Here is a 17,142-nt window from a genome sequence, read left to right as displayed (position 1 = left end):
GTGAGCACTGTATAACACTATTACTGTGTGCACTAACTACATGGCACTATTCTTGTGAGCACTGTATAACACTATTACTGTGTGCACTAACTACATGGCACTATTCTTGTGAGCACTGTATAACACTATTATTGTGTGCACTAACTACATGGCACAATTCTTGTGAGCACTGTATAACACTATTACTGTGCACTAACTACATGGCACTATTCTTGTGAGCACTGTATAACACTATTACTGTGCACTAACTACATGGCACTATTCTTGTGAGCACTGTATAACACTATTACTGTGTGCACTAACTACATGGCACTATTCTTGTGAGCACTGTATAACACTATTACTGTGTGCACTAACTACATGGCACTACTCTTGTGAGCACTGTATAACACTATTACTGTGTGCACTAACTACATGGCACTATTCTTGTGAGCCCTGTATAACACTATTACTGTGTGCACTAACTATATGGCACTATTCTTGTGAGCCCTGTATAACACTATTGCTGTGTGCACTAACTATATGGCACTATTCTTGTGAGCACTGTATAACACTATTACTGTGTGCACTAACTACATGGCACTATTCTTGTGAGCACTGTATAACACTATTACTGTGTGCACTAACTACATGGCACTATTCTTGTGAGCCCTGTATAACACTATTGCTGTGTGCACTAACTACATGGCACTATTCTTGTGAGCACTGTATAACACTATTACTGTGTGCACTAACTACATGGCACTATTCTTGTGAGCACTGTATAACACTATTACTGTGCACTAACTACATGGCACTATTCTTGTGAGCACTGTATAACACTATTACTGTGTGCACTAACTACATGGCACTATTCTTGTGAGCACTGTATAACACTATTACTGTGTGCACTAACTACATGGCACTATTCTTGTGAGAACTGTATAACACTATTACTGTGTGCACTAACTACATGGCACTATTCTTGTGAGCACTGTCTAACACTATTACTGTGTGCACTAACTACATGGCACTACTCTTGTGAGCCCTGTATAACACTATTACTGTGCACTAACTACATGGCACTATTCTTGTGAGCACTGTATAACACTTTTGCTGTGTGGACTAACTACATGGCACTATTCTTGTGAGCCCTGTATAACACTATTACTGTGTGCACTTAATACATGGCACTACTCTTGTGAGCACTGTATAACACTATTACTGTGCTCTAACTACATGGCACTATTCTTGTGAGCACTGTATAACACTATTACTGTGCTCTAACTACATGGCACTATTCTTGTGAGCACTGTATAACACTATTACTGTGTGCACTAACTACATGGCACTATTCTTGTGAGCACTGTATAACACTATTACTGTGCACTAACTACATGGCACTATTCTTGTGAGCCCTGTATAACACTATTATTGTGCACTAACTATATGGCACTATTCTTGTGAGCCCTGTATAACACTATTACTGTGCACTAACTACATGGCACTATTCTTGTGAGCACTGTATAACACTATTACTGTGTGCACTAACTACATGGCACTACTCTTGTGAGCCCTGTATAACACTATTACTGTGCACTAACTACATGGCACTATTCTTGTGAGCCCTGTATAACACTATTACTGTGTGCACTAACTACATGGCACTATTCTTGTGCGCCCTGTATAACACTTTTACTGTGTACACTAACTACATGGCACTACTCTTGTGAGCACTGTATAACACTATTACTGTGCACTAACTACATGGCACTATTCTTGTGAGCCCTGTATAACACTATTACTGTGTGCACTAACTACATGGCACTATTCTTGTGAGCCCTGTATAACACTTTTACTGTGTGCACTAACTACATGGCACTATTCTTGTGAGCACTGTATAACACTATTACTGTGTGCACTTACTACATGGCACTATTCTTGTGAGCACTGTATAACACTTTTACTGTGTGCACTAACTACATGGCACTATTCTTGTGAGCCCTGTATAACACTATTACTGTGTGCACTAACTACATGGCACTATTCTTGTGAGCCCTGTATAACACTATTACTGTGCACTAACTACATGGCACTATTCTTGTGAGCACTGTATAACACTATTACTGTGTGCACTAACCACATGGCACTATTCTTGTGAGCACTGTATAACACTATTACTGTGCACTAACTACATGGCACTATTCTTGTGAGCACTGTATAACACTATTACTGTGCACTAACCACATGGCACTATACTTGTGAGCCCTGTATAACACTATTACTGTGTGCACTGACTACATGGCACTACTCTTGTGAGCACTGTATAACACTATTACTGTGTGCACTTACTACATGGCACTATTCTTGTGAGCACTGTATAACATTATTACTGTGTGCACTATCTACATGGCACTATTCTTGTGATCACTGTATAACACTATTACTCTGTGCACTAACTACATGGCACTACTCTTGTGAGCCCTGTATAACACTATTACTGTGCACTAACTACATGGCACTATTCTTGTGAGCACTGTATAACACTATTACTGTGTGCACTAACTACATGGCACTATTCTTGTGAGCACTGTATAACACTATTACTGTGTGCACTAACTACATGGCACTATTCTTGTGAGCACTGTATAACACTATTACTGTGTGCACTTACTACATGGCACTATTCTTGTGATCACTGTATAACACTATTACTGTGCACTAACTACATGGCACTATTCTTGTGAGCACGGTATAACACTATTACTGTGTGCACTAACTACATGGCACTATTCTTGTGATCACTGTATAACACTGTTACTGTGCTCTAACTACATGGCACTATTCTTGTGAGCCCTGTATAACACTATTACTGTGTGCACTAACTACATGGCACTATTCTTGTGAGCACTGTATAACACTATTACTGTGTGCACTAACTACATGGCACTACTCTTGTGAGCACTGTATAACACTATTACTGTGTGCACTAACTACATGGCACTATTCTTGTGAGCCCTGTATAACACTATTACTGTGCACTAACTACATGGCACTATTCTTGTGAGCACAGTATAACACTATTACTGTGCACTAACTACATGACACTACTCTTGTGAGCACTGTATAACACTATTACTGTGTGCACTAACTACATGGCACTATTCTTGTGAGCACTGTATAACACTATTACTGTGTGCACTAACTACATGGCACTATTCTTGTGAGCACTGTATAACACTATTACTGTGCACTTACTACATGGCACTATTCTTGTAAGCACTGTATAACACTATTACTGTGTGCACTAACTACATGGCACTACTCTTATGAGCACTGTATAACACTATTACTGTGTGCACTAACTACATGGCACTATTCTTGTGAGCACTGTATAACACTATTACTGTGTGCACTAACTACATGGCACTATTCTTGTGAGCATTGTATAACACTATTACTGTGTGCACTAACTACATGGCACTATTCTTGTGAGCACTGTATAACACTATTACTGTGTGCACTAACTACATGGCACTATTCTTGTGAGCACTGTAAAACACTATTACTGTGTGCACTAACTACATGGCACTATTCTTGTGAGAACTGTATAACACTATTACTGTGTGCACTAACTACATGGCACTATTCTTGTGAGCACTGTATAACACTATTACTGTGTGCACTAACTACATGGCACTATTCTTGTGATCACTGTATAACACTATTACTGTGCACTAACTACATGGCACTATTCTTGTGAGCACTGTATAACACTATTACTGTGTGCACTAAATACATGGCACTACTCTTGTGAGCACTGTATAACACTATTACTGTGCACTAACTACATGTCACTATTCTTGTGAGCACTGTATAATACTATTACTGTGTGCACTAACTACATGGCACTATTCTTGTGAGCACGGTATAACACTATTACTGTGTGCACTAACTACATGACACTATTCTTGTGATCACTGTATAACACTATTACTGTGCACTAACTACATGGCACTATTCTTGTGAGCACTTTATAACACTATTACTGTGTGCACTAAATACATGGCACTACTCTTGTGATCACTGTATAACACTATTACTGTGCACTAACTACATGGCACTATTCTTGTGAGCACTGTATAACACTATTACTGTGTGCACTAACTACATGGCACTACTCTTGTGAGCACTGTATAACACTATTACTGTGTGCACTAACTACATGACACTACTCTTGTGATCACTGTATAACACTATTACTGTGCACTAACTACATGGCACTATTCTTGTGAGCACTGTATAACACTATTACTGTGTGCACTAACTACAGGACACTACTCTTGTGAGCACTGTATAACACTATTACTGTGTGCACTAACTACATGGCACTATTCTTGTGAGCACTGTATAACACTATTACTGTGTGCACTAACTACATGGCACTATTCTTGTGAGCACTGTATAACACTATTATTGTGCACTAACTACTTGGCACTATTCCTGTGAGCCCTGTATAACACTATTACTGTGTGCACTAACTAGATGGCACAATTCTTGTGAGCACTGTATAACACTATTACTGTGCACTAACTACATGGCACTATTCTTGTGAGCACTGTATAACACTATTACTGTGTGTACTAACTACATGGCACTATTCTTGTGAGCACTGTATAACACTATTACTGTGTGCACTAACTACATGGCACTATTCTTGTGAGCACTGTATAACACTATTACTGTGTGCACTAACTACATGGCACTATTCTTGTGAGCACTGTATAACACTATTACTGTGTGCACTAACTACATGGCACTATTCTTGTGAGCACTGTATAACACTATTATTGTGTGCACTAACTACATGGCACAATTCTTGTGAGCACTGTATAACACTATTACTGTGCACTAACTACATGGCACTATTCTTGTGAGCACTGTATAACACTATTACTGTGCACTAACTACATGGCACTATTCTTGTGAGCACTGTATAACACTATTACTGTGTGCACTAACTACATGGCACTATTCTTGTGAGCACTGTATAACACTATTACTGTGTGCACTAACTACATGGCACTACTCTTGTGAGCACTGTATAACACTATTACTGAGTGCACTAACTACATGGCACTATTCTTGTGAGCCCTGTATAACACTATTACTGTGTGCACTAACTATATGGCACTATTCTTGTGAGCCCTGTATAACACTATTGCTGTGTCCACTAACTATATGGCACTATTCTTGTGAGCCCTGTATAACACTATTACTGTGCACTAACTACATGGCACTACTCTTGTGAGCACTGTATAACACTATTACTGTGTGCACTAACTACATGGCACTATTCTTGTGAGCCCTGTATAACACTATTGCTGTGTGCACTAACTACATGGCACTATTCTTGTGAGCCCTGTATAACACTATTACTGTGTGCACTAACTACATGACACTATTCTTGTGAGCCCTGTATAACACTATTACTGTGTGCACTAACTACATGGCACTATTCTTGTGAGCACTGTATAACACTATTACTGTGCACTAACTACATGGCACTATTCTTGTGAGCACTGTATAACACTATTACTGTGTGCACTAACTACATGGCACTATTCTTGTGAGCACTGTATAACACTATTACTGTGTGCACTAACTACATGGCACTATTCTTGTGAGAACTGTATAACACTATTACTGTGTGCACTAACTACATGGCACTATTCTTGTGAGCACTGTCTAACACTATTACTGTGTGCACTAACTACATGGCACTACTCTTGTGAGCCCTGTATAACACTATTACTGTGCACTAACTACATGGCACTATTCTTGTGAGCACTGTATAACACTATTATTGTGCTCTAACTACATGGCACTATTCTTGTGAGCACTGTATAACACTTTTGCTGTGTGGACTAACTACATGGCACTATTCTTGTGAGCCCTGTATAACACTATTACTGTGCTCTAACTACATGGCACTATTCTTGTGAGCACTGTATAACACTATTACTGTGCTCTAACTACATGGCACTATTCTTGTGAGCACTGTATAACACTATTACTGTGTGCACTAACTACATGGCACTATTCTTGTGAGCACTGTATAACACTATTACTGTGCACTAACTACATGGCACTATTCTTGTGAGCCCTGTATAACACTATTATTGTGCACTAACTATATGGCACTATTCTTGTGAGCCCTGTATAACACTATTACTGTGCACTAACTACATGGCACTATTCTTGTGAGCACTGTATAACACTATTACTGTGTGCACTAACTACATGGCACTACTCTTGTGAGCCCTGTATAACACTATTACTGTGCACTAACTACATGGCACTATTCTTGTGAGCCCTGTATAACACTATTACTGTGTGCACTAACTACATGGCACTATTCTTGTGCGCCCTGTATAACACTTTTACTGTGTACACTAACTACATGGCACTATTCTTGTGAGCCCTGTATAACACTATTACTGTGTGCACTAACTACATGGCACTATTCTTGTGAGCACTGTATAACACTATTACTGTGCACTAACTACATGGCACTATTCTTGTGAGCCCTGTATAACACTATTACTGTGTGCACTAACTACATGGCACTATTCTTGTGAGCCCTGTATAACACTTTTACTGTGTGCACTAACTACATGGCACTATTCTTGTGAGCACTGTATAACACTATTACTGTGTGCACTTACTACATGGCACTATTCTTGTGAGCACTGTATAACACTATTACTGTGTGCACTTACTACATGGCACTATTCTTGTGAGCCCTGTATAACACTATTACTGTGTGCACTAACTACATGGCACTATTCTTGTGAGCCCTGTATAACACTATTACTGTGCACTAACTACATGGCACTATTCTTGTGAGCACTGTATAACACTATTACTGTGTGCACTAACCACATGGCACTATTCTTGTGAGCACTGTATAACACTATTACTGTGCACTAACTACATGGCACTATTCTTGTGAGCACTGTATAACACTATTACTGTGCACTAACCACATGGCACTATACTTGTGAGCCCTGTATAACACTATTACTGTGTGCACTGACTACATGGCACTACTCTTGTGAGCACTGTATAACACTATTACTGTGTGCACTTACTACATGGCACTATTCTTGTGAGCACTGTATAACATTATTACTGTGTGCACTAACTACATGGCACTATTCTTGTGATCACTGTATAACACTATTACTGTGTGCACTAACTACATGGCACTACTCTTGTGAGCCCTGTATAACACTATTACTGTGCACTAACTACATGGCACTATTCTTGTGAGCACTGTATAACACTATTACTGTGTGCACTAACTACATGGCACTATTCTTGTGAGCACTGTATAACACTATTACTGTGTGCACTAACTACATGGCACTATTCTTGTGAGCACTGTATAACACTATTACTGTGTGCACTAACTACATGGCACTATTCTTGTGATCACTGTATAACACTGTTACTGTGCTCTAACTACATGGCACTATTCTTGTGAGCCCTGTATAACACTATTACTGTGTGCACTAACTACATGGCACTATTCTTGTGAGCACTGTATAACACTATTACTGTGTGCACTAACTACATGGCACTACTCTTGTGAGCACTGTATAACACTATTACTGTGTGCACTAACTACATGGCACTATTCTTGTGAGCCCTGTATAACACTATTACTGTGCACTAACTACATGGCACTATTCTTGTGAGCACAGTATAACACTATTACTGTGCACTAACTACATGGCACTACTCTTGTGAGCACTGTATAACACTATTACTGTGTGCACTAACTACATGGCACTATTCTTGTGAGCACTGTATAACACTATTACTGTGTGCACTAACTACATGGCACTATTCTTGTGAGCACTGTATAACACTATTACTGTGCACTTACTACATGGCACTATTCTTGTGAGCACTGTATAACACTATTACTGTGTGCACTAACTACATGGCACTACTCTTGTGAGCACTGTATAACACTATTACTGTGTGCACTAACTACATGGCACTATTCTTGTGAGCACTGTATAACACTATTATTGTGCACTAACTACATGGCACTATTCTTGTGAGAACTGTATAACACAATTACTGTGTGTACTAACTACATGGCACTATTCTTGTGAGCACTGTATAACACTATTACTGTGCACTAACTACATGGCACTATTCTTGTGAGCACAGTATAACACTATTACTGTGTGCACTAACTACATGGCACTATTCTTGTGAGCCCTGTATAACACTATTACTGTGTGCACTAACTACATGGCACTATTCTTGTGAGCACTGTATAACACTATTACTGTGTGCACTTACTACATGGCACTATTCTTGTGAGCACTGTATAACACTATTACTGTGCACTAACTACATGGCACTATTCTTGTGAGCACTGTATAACACTATTACTGTGTGCACTAACTACATGGCACTATTCTTGTGAGCCCTGTATAACACTATTACTGTGTGCACTTAATACATGGCACTATTCTTGTGAGCACTGTATAACACTATTACTGTGTGCACTAACTACATGGCACTACTCTTGTGAGCACTGTATAACACTATTACTGTGCTCTAACTACATGGCACTATTCTTGTGAGCCCTGTATAACACTATTACTGTGCTCTAACTACATGGCACTATTCTTGTGAGCCCTGTATAACACTATTGCTGTGTGCACTAACTACATGGCACTATTCTTGTGAGCACTGTATAACACTATTATTGTGCACTAACTACATGGCACTACTCTTGTGATCACTGTATAACACTATTACTGTGTGCACTAACTACATGGCACTATTCTTGTGAGCCCTGTATAACACTATTACTGTGCACTAACTACATGGCACTATTCTTGTGAGCACTGTATAACCCTATTACTGTGTGCACTATCTACATGGCGCTATTCTTGTGAGCACTGTATAACACTATTACTGTGCACTAACTACATGGCGCTATTCTTGTGAGCACTGTATAACACTATTACTGTGTGCACTAACTACATGGCACTATTCTTGTGAGCACTGTATAACCCTATTACTGTGTGCACTATCTACATGGCGCTATTCTTGTGAGCACTGTATAACACTATTACTGTGCACTAACTACATGGCACTATTCTTGTGAGCACTGTATAACACTATTACTGTGTGCACTAACTACATGGCACTATCCTTGCGGATGCTGTATGGCACTATTCCAGTTTGCACTATTTGCACGCCACTTTTTATGTGCATAGTTTTGTAATAAATGTGACACATTAGTGAAGAGCTGAAATAAATTACTTTAATGAAGAATCGGGTCATATTTACAAGAGACATGGGGTTTGGCACAGATAAAAAGATTTTAAAGAAGAAAATGTCTCCCTCCCAAAGCAGCTCAAATGAGCGTCTCCTCACATGCAAGTCATAATCCTCTCATCCACAGACACAGCTACGCACCCCGTGAGGCCTGTCACATCACTGTCTCCCATGGCGTAGAGCAGTGGTCTCCAACCTGCGGACCTCCAGATGTTGCAAAACTACAACTCCCAGCATGCCCGGACAGCCAACGGCTGTCCGGGCATGCTGGGAGTTGTAGTTTTGCAACATCTGGAGGTCCGCAGGTTGAAGACCACTGGCATAGAGTTTGCCGCTGACACACAGCAGGGGGCGGCCTATAGTGTGTGACCTGTCAATGACCTTAAAGGGGTACTCCGGTGAAAACCTTTTTTCTTTTAAATCAACTGGTGGCAGAAAGTTAAAGATATTTGTGTTACGCCGAGCGCTCCGGGTCCCCGCTCCTCCCCGGAGCGCTCGCTACACTCTCGCTACTGCAGCGCTCCGGTCAGATCCACTGACCGGGTACACTGCGATACCGCCTCCAGCCGGGATGCGATTCGCGATGCGGGTCGCGCCCGCTCGCGATGCGCACCCCAGCTCCCGTACCTGACTCGCTCTCCGTCGGTCCTGTCCCGGCGCGCGCGGCCCCGCTCCCTAGGGCGCGCGCGCGCCGGGTCTCTGCGATTTAAAGGGCCACTGCGCCGCTGATTGGCGCAGTGGTTCTAATCAGTGTCTTCACCTGTGCACTCCCTATGTATACCTCACTTCCCCTGCACTCCCTCGCCGGATCTTGTTGCCATCGTGCCAGTGAAAGCGTTTCCTTGTGTGTTCCTAGCCTGTGTTCCAGACCTCCTGCCGTTGCCCCTGACTACGATCCTTGCTGCCTGCCCCGACCTTCTGCTACGTCCGACCTTGCTTCTGTCTACTCCCTTGTACCGCGCCTATCTTCAGCAGTCAGAGAGGTTGAGCCGTTGCTAGTGGATACGACCTGGTCACTACCGCCGCAGCAAGACCATCCCGCTTTGCGGCGGGCTCTGGCGAAAACCAGTAGTGACTTAGAACCGGTCCACTAGCACGGTCCACGCCAATCCCTCTCTGGCACAGAGGATCCACCTCCTGCCAGCCGGCATCGTGACAATTTGTAAATTACTTCTATTAAAAAAATCTTAATCCTTCCTGTACTTATTAGCTGCTGACTACTACAGAGGAAATTCTTTTCTTTTTGGACTGCTCTCTGATGACCTCACGAGCACAGTTCTCTCTGCTGACGTTATTATAATAATAATAAGGCTTTATTTATTGTTGTCCTTAGTGGGATTTGAACCCAAGTCCCCAGCACTGCAAGGCAGCAGTGCTAACCACTGAGCCACCATGCTGCCCTTAGCATACATCTGCTATGCATGGTTGATAAAATGGACAGAGATGTCAGCAGAGAGCACTGTGCTCATGATGTCATCAATGTTCGAAAAAGAAAGGAATTTCCTCTGTAGCATTCAGCAGCTAATAAGTACTGGACGGATTAAGATTTTTTAATAGAAGTAATTTACAAATATGTTTAACTTTCTGCCACCAGTTGATTTAAAAGAAAAAAGGTTTTCACCGGAGTACCCCTTTAAAGGGGTATTCCAGGAAATAAAAAATAATTTTTTTTTAGATCAACTGGCTTCAGAAAGTTAAACAGATTTGTTAATGACTTCTATTAAAAAATCTTAATCCTTTCAATAATTATCAGCTGCTGAAGTTGAGTTGTTGTTTTCTGTCTGGCAACAGTGCTCTCTGCTGACATCTCTGCTTGTCACGGGAACTGCGCAGAGTAGAAGAGGTTTGCTATGGGGATTTGCTTCTAAACTGGGCAGTTCCCGAGACAGGTGTCATCAGAGAGCACTTAGACAGAAAAGAATAACTCAACTTCAGAAGCTCATAAGTGCTGAAAGGATGAAGATTTTTTTTTTTTATAGAAGCAATTTACAAATCTGTTTAACTTTCTGGAGCCAGTTGATATATAAAAAAAAAGTTTTTCCCTGGATAACCCCTTTAATAAAATTGAAGGCGTGTTACAACTGATGTCCATGCGTGTAATCCCATGTACTGCCATCTTATGAACTTCCACAAAATGGCCTCCTACGAATAGCACTCTTAAAAGGAGAAACCCATGTTAGTACTACCCATGAGATTAACCCTGTGCGTCAACAATGTTCGGGCTCGCAAAATGGACTCCTGTATCGTGACCGGGCAACGGGTATCACTTATGCGTCACCACTCATGTACTATCCAAAATAACCGTAAGTGATTGTGCCGTATGACGTAAATGCCATGATGAGGGGCACGTTGTGGGGGCACTTTGACTTTTTCCCTGCAGAAATATGCGATGATGTGACCAATGAGATATCTATAACTACGGGGCCTGATGGTCTCAGCAACCAAGGAGAGTTCTACTTTCACTTTCACAACTGCAACAGCTTGGTTGCTATGGGTAACAAGGCACATTGGCCTTATGTATCAAAAGTAGTGCAGACTAAAGAACAAAAAAAATAGGGTCGGCGTTGCCTGTAGCAACCAATCAGACTTCCAATCTTGTCATCAGAAAAACATGAATCTGATTGGCTGCTATGAATCCCGCCTACATGTTTACAGCAGTGTTGTTTGTACACTTTCTGGCGCAAAAACGGCGACAACATTTTACAATGAACTTGAAATAAGCAGCCCGGGGGTTAAACCAGATTAGAAATTGGTCAATAAAACAATAAAGGTTCAGAGCAGTGTTTTCTATCCAGTGTGCCTCCAGCTGTTTCAAAACCACAACTCCCAGCATGCCCAGACAGCCGAAGGCTGTCTGGGCATGCTGGGAGTTGTAGTTTTGCAACAGCTGGAGGCACACTGGTTGGAAACACTGGTTTAGCCCGGGACTGCATGTTTTGCTATCTATGGACATGTTACTGCGCATTATCTGAAGAAAGTATTAAGGCCGCATTCACATTACGATTTTTGCAGCATTTTCTTAAAACGGATGGCCTAAAACCATATGGATTTGTATCAGTTCTGTCATATGGTAGAAGGTTTTTACACAATTTTGTCCATTTTATTAAATAAATAAATAAATAAATATATATATATATATATATATATCTGTTTTAATGTTACTTGATTTTCTATGGCGTAAGTGTAAAAAAAATGTGTACGATTTCGCGAATAAAAATTTACAGATACGATTTCGATGCGATTTACATAGACAATAATGTTTAAAAAAAAAAAAAAAAAAACGGGTACAATTTATATCGGAAAGAAAATATGATTTGTCAATAAAAGTCAATGGATCTGTCTAGATATAGGATTCTATATGATCTTTAAGGACAGGATCATATATCAACTCAACGGGTGCAAAAATCGTAATGCGGCCAGGTGGGGTCTATGATGGTCTGCCAGACCGGACCTGATGAGCTGCCAGACACCTCCGGGGGTGGCTTATCTTTCCAAGACAAAACAATTTTGCTGTTAAAATTCAACATGCCCCATTCTTCTCATCCCTGGTATCATCTGTTAGGGAAGAGTCGGGAGGCCCCATACACTTTAGATGATTGGCCAATCCAGTTTAGATTGTCTAATCTGTATGGGGGGGCCTTAACCCTGACCTGTTTTTAGGCTGTGTCAATTAAAGGAGTTATACAGGAATAGAAAAATTCAGCTAATTTCTTTCAAAAACCGCTCCCCGTCTGTCTCCACTTTGGGTGTGGTATTACAACTTGGCTCCATTCACTCAAATGGAACTGAGCTGCAGAACCACACCCAACCTGGAGACAGACGTGGTGCTGTTTTTGAAAGAAATTAGCTGTATTTTTCTATTCCTGAATAATCCCTTTAAGAGCTCATTCACACTGCAGAGTTCCGCCACTTGCAGCAGGCACCACCTTTCTGTCAGCGGGGTGCGCAGGGTATAGGGCTTTACATGGAGGAACTCCACTGGAAAACATTTTTTTTTTTTTTTTTAAATCAACTGGTGCTAGAAAGTTAAACAGATTTGTAAATTACTTTTATTAAAAAAATCTTAATCCTTCCAGTACTTAGCTGCTGTATGCTCCACAGTAAGTTCTTTTCTTTTTGAATTTCCTTTCTGCCTGACCACAGTGCTCTCTGCTGACACCTCTGTCCATTTTAGGAACTATCCAAAGAAGGAGAAAACCCCCATTCTGCTTTGGACAGTTCCTAAAATGGACAGAGGTGTCAGCAGAGAGCACTGTGGTCATGCAGAAAGGAAATCCAAAAAGAAAACAACTTCCTGCGGATCATACAGCAGCTAAGTACTGGAAGGATTAAGATTTTTTTTATAGAAATAATTTACAAATCTGTTTAACTTTCTGGCACCAGTTGATTTAAAAAAAAAAAAGATGTTTTCCAGTGGAGTACCCCTTTAACCACTGGGATAGGCTCAAAGCAGATGCTACTTCCTTCAGATAGGGGGCGACAATGAGCTCTGTTGAAAACAGCTCCCAAGGAAATTTCCCAATGAATACTTGAGGACATGACCGTAAGCCAGGGCCGCCATCTGTTACCATCTCAAACCACGAACATTCATATAAATGCGCCAAACTGCTCTCATAAGACATAATCCACAAGTTGATACATTGTTGCACGATGAGGCCGTAAAGCTTGGGATATCTACAGGAAAATGGGATGGAGATATATGACGATGGCAACTGTGTCTTCATCCACAACTGTGTCTTCATACATAAGCCGCTCACTCTGCCGCCCACCCTCACCCCCCATAACAATAATTTAAAAAACATCCATTGAAAAACTTCAGAAAATTCGAATTTTACCAACCAAATCAGTCTTGTGGCTTTTTTTCCTGAAATTACATTTTTTGTTTTTGTTTTTTTTTTACTTTTTTTTAACCTCTCCCGCTGGATCTTTAAAATTCCTCTAAATTAAAATTTCCTTTATAATTTAAATAAAAATTTCTTCACTTATAATACACACAACAAATCCTTTGTCCATACATCTGCACATGAAAGGGGAAAAAATAATATTTAAAAAATCATGCCCGGTTCTTCTGAAACCGACACTGGAGCAAGACGCGGGATAGAGGAGGCAGATGTAGGTTGGTCGGATTGGTTCCCATTGTGGTCCTTTTTTTTTTTTTTTCCGGTGGATCCAGTCGTCGAGGGGAGAGGTAATGGAGGTCCATGTAAGGCAGTGTTTCCCAACCAGTGTGCCTCCAGCTGTTGCAAAACTACAATTCCCAGCATGCCCTTTCATTGTACAGCTGAGTAATCATTTGGTCGCATGTTGTCTCCTAGCCAATTATTGTCCCAAGTCCAACCCTTCTCTCCTGGGGAAAGAGGTAGACCTAAGGCTCTCCGAACTTGCTGGAAGTTGTAGTTTTGCAACAGCTGGAGGCACACTGGTTGGGAAACACTGATGTAAGGAGAGATCAGAGCTTGAGGGGGGACCACAGGGAGGTAGGTTGGAATGTCTATGTGTGTGGTGCTTGTAGAGAGGTAGGTGGGAGTCATCGCACAGTGAATGCAGCGTTGGTAGAGTCTGCAGTCAGTGTCTGCTCGCAATTCTGCAACGTGGTATGGTAAGTAACTCCGATGGGTTCTCATAGTCACAGTGTTGGAGTTGTTACAGCGCAATGTCGTCCTCCCGGGTCGTCCTCCCTGCTCCTCTCGCTCTGTGCTATACTCGTACGGCTGATGCCGCTCCGGAGGTTAATGGTGTCCTGGAGCCACAGTCATAGTCCAAATCCACCACTGTGTGAGCACCAGTCATCTGGCCCCGAGAAGATCCCGACTGCTGGTCCCGAAAACTCTGAATGTAGCTCTGCGGAGAGACGGATCAGGTTAGCAACAAATCAGGTTAAATGAGTAGACCAGTGTTTCCCAACCAGGGTGCCTCCAGCTGTTGCAAAACTACAATTCCCAGCATGCCCTTTCATTGTACAGCTGAGTAATCATTTGGTCGCATGTTGTCTCCTAGCCAATTATTGTCCCAAGTCCAACCCTTCTCTCCTGGGGAACGAGGTAGACCTAAGGCTCTCCAAACTTGCTGGAAGTTGTAGTTTTGCAACAGCTGGAGGCACCCTGGTTGGGAAACACTGGGGTAGACCATGACAGGAATTTATTCTACTTGGCCAAACTAATATGACAAGGGGACTGACAGGTTCTCAAATGCCTCTTAAAGGTTTTTTTTTTTTGTTTTTTATCAACTGGTGCCAGAAAGTTAAACTTAGATTTGTAAATTACTTTTATTAAAAATCTTAATCCTTCCAGTATTTATCAGCTGCTGTATGCTCCACAGGAAGTTCTCTTCTTTTTGAATTTCCTTTCTGTATGACCACAGTGCTCTCTGCTGACACCTCTGTCCATTTTAGGAACTGTCCAGAGTAGAAGCAAATCCCCATAGCAAACCTATCCTGCTCCAAACAGTTCCTAAAATGGACAGAGGTGTCAGCATAGAGCACTGTGGTCATACAGAAAGGAAATTCAAAAAGAAAAGAACTTCCTGTGGAGCATTCAGCAGCTGATAAATAGTGGAAGGATTAATATTTTATAATAGAAGTAATTTACAAATCTGTTTAACTTTCTGGCACCAGTTGATTTAAAAAATAAAATAAAAATGTTTTCCAGTGGAGTACCCCTTTAAAAGAAAACGGTCATCTGTTCACCCACAATAAACCCAATACACTGGGTTATAGTGTGGGTGAACAGAAGACCCATGAGAGGTTAATGGGTTAAATATAGGGTTGCCACCTTTCTTGCAAAAAAAATACTGTCCATGCTAATTTGCATAATTAATTATATATGCGTAATATCACAGGATACACATATGCGGGGGAAAATTTTGTCCTATTCTGACCCCATAACTTTTTTATTTCTCCTTATACTGGGATGTATGAGGGCTCATTTTTTGCACCCGATCTGTCGTTTTTAACAGTATCATTTTTGTTTTGATGTGACTTTTTGATCACTTTTATTTTATTTTTGCAGTTAGTTGCAGTTAGTTACTAAATACAACTCCCAGCATGCCCTGATACAGCCTGTGCATCAACAGCTGCCCCAAATGAAAATTACAACTCCCAGCATGTTCGACTATATAGCAGCATATAGTATAGGTTAGTGTTTCCCAACCAGGGGTGCCTCCACCTGTTGCAAAACTACAACTCACAGCATGCTCGGACAGCCAACGGCTGTCCGAGCATGCTGGGACTTGTAGTTTTGCAACAGCTGGAGGCGCTATGGTTGGGAAACACTAACCTATACTATAAACTACTATATAGTCCGAGCATGCTGGGAGTTGTCGTTTTGCAACAGCTGGAGGCGCTATGGTTGGGAAACACTAATCTATACTATATACTAGTATATAGTCTGAGCATGCTGGGAGTTGCAGTTTTGCAGCAGCTGGAGGCACTATGGTTGGAAAAACTAACCTATACTATTTACTGCTATGTAGTCCAACATGCTGGGAGTTGTAGTTTTGCAACAGCTGGAGGCGCTATGGTTGGGAAACACTAACCTATACTATATACTACTACTAGCTGAGTACCCGGCGTTGCCCGGTTTTTCCTTCCTAATCCTTGTTGGGGAGGAAAATAAACAAAGGAGGAAGCTTTTGACTTCATATCCCGTCCTCATATATTGTTGTCATATCCCGACCTCCTATCCCGTCATCATATCCCGACCTCCTCTCCTGTCCTCCTATCACGTCCTCCTATCCCGTCCTCCTTTCCGTCCTCCTATCCCGGTCCTCCTATCCCGTCCTCCTTTTCCGTCC

The 17,142-nt window shown here is 41.4% G+C and overlaps 1 protein-coding gene and 1 long non-coding RNA gene across 3 annotated transcripts in view; both read right to left on the bottom strand.

The window, feature by feature from the left end:
- Window positions 1-9,317: 9,317 nt before the first annotated feature.
- LOC130284920 (uncharacterized) lies at window positions 9,318-13,375 on the bottom strand. The gene is made up of 2 exons (XR_008847189.1): window positions 9,666-13,375; window positions 9,318-9,555 (listed from the first exon to the last, which is right to left on the bottom strand). It is a non-coding gene; the product is annotated as an uncharacterized LOC130284920 (long non-coding RNA).
- Window positions 13,376-14,466: 1,091 nt separating this feature from the next.
- TMEM198 (transmembrane protein 198) overlaps window positions 14,467-17,142 on the bottom strand; it is a 92,672-nt gene continuing 89,996 nt past the window's right edge. For both annotated transcript variants that reach the window (XM_056535878.1, XM_056535877.1), the window contains one exon: window positions 14,467-15,192. In XM_056535878.1, the coding sequence (XP_056391853.1) occupies window positions 15,049-15,192 (144 nt within the window). In that variant the 3' untranslated portion in view covers window positions 14,467-15,048. The remainder of the gene's footprint in view (window positions 15,193-17,142) is intronic.

Source organism: Hyla sarda, chromosome 8, assembly GCF_029499605.1.
Source record: "Hyla sarda isolate aHylSar1 chromosome 8, aHylSar1.hap1, whole genome shotgun sequence".
NCBI classification, from domain to species: domain Eukaryota; kingdom Metazoa; phylum Chordata; class Amphibia; order Anura; family Hylidae; genus Hyla; species Hyla sarda.
This window is presented reverse-complemented; position numbering and strand designations above follow the sequence as displayed.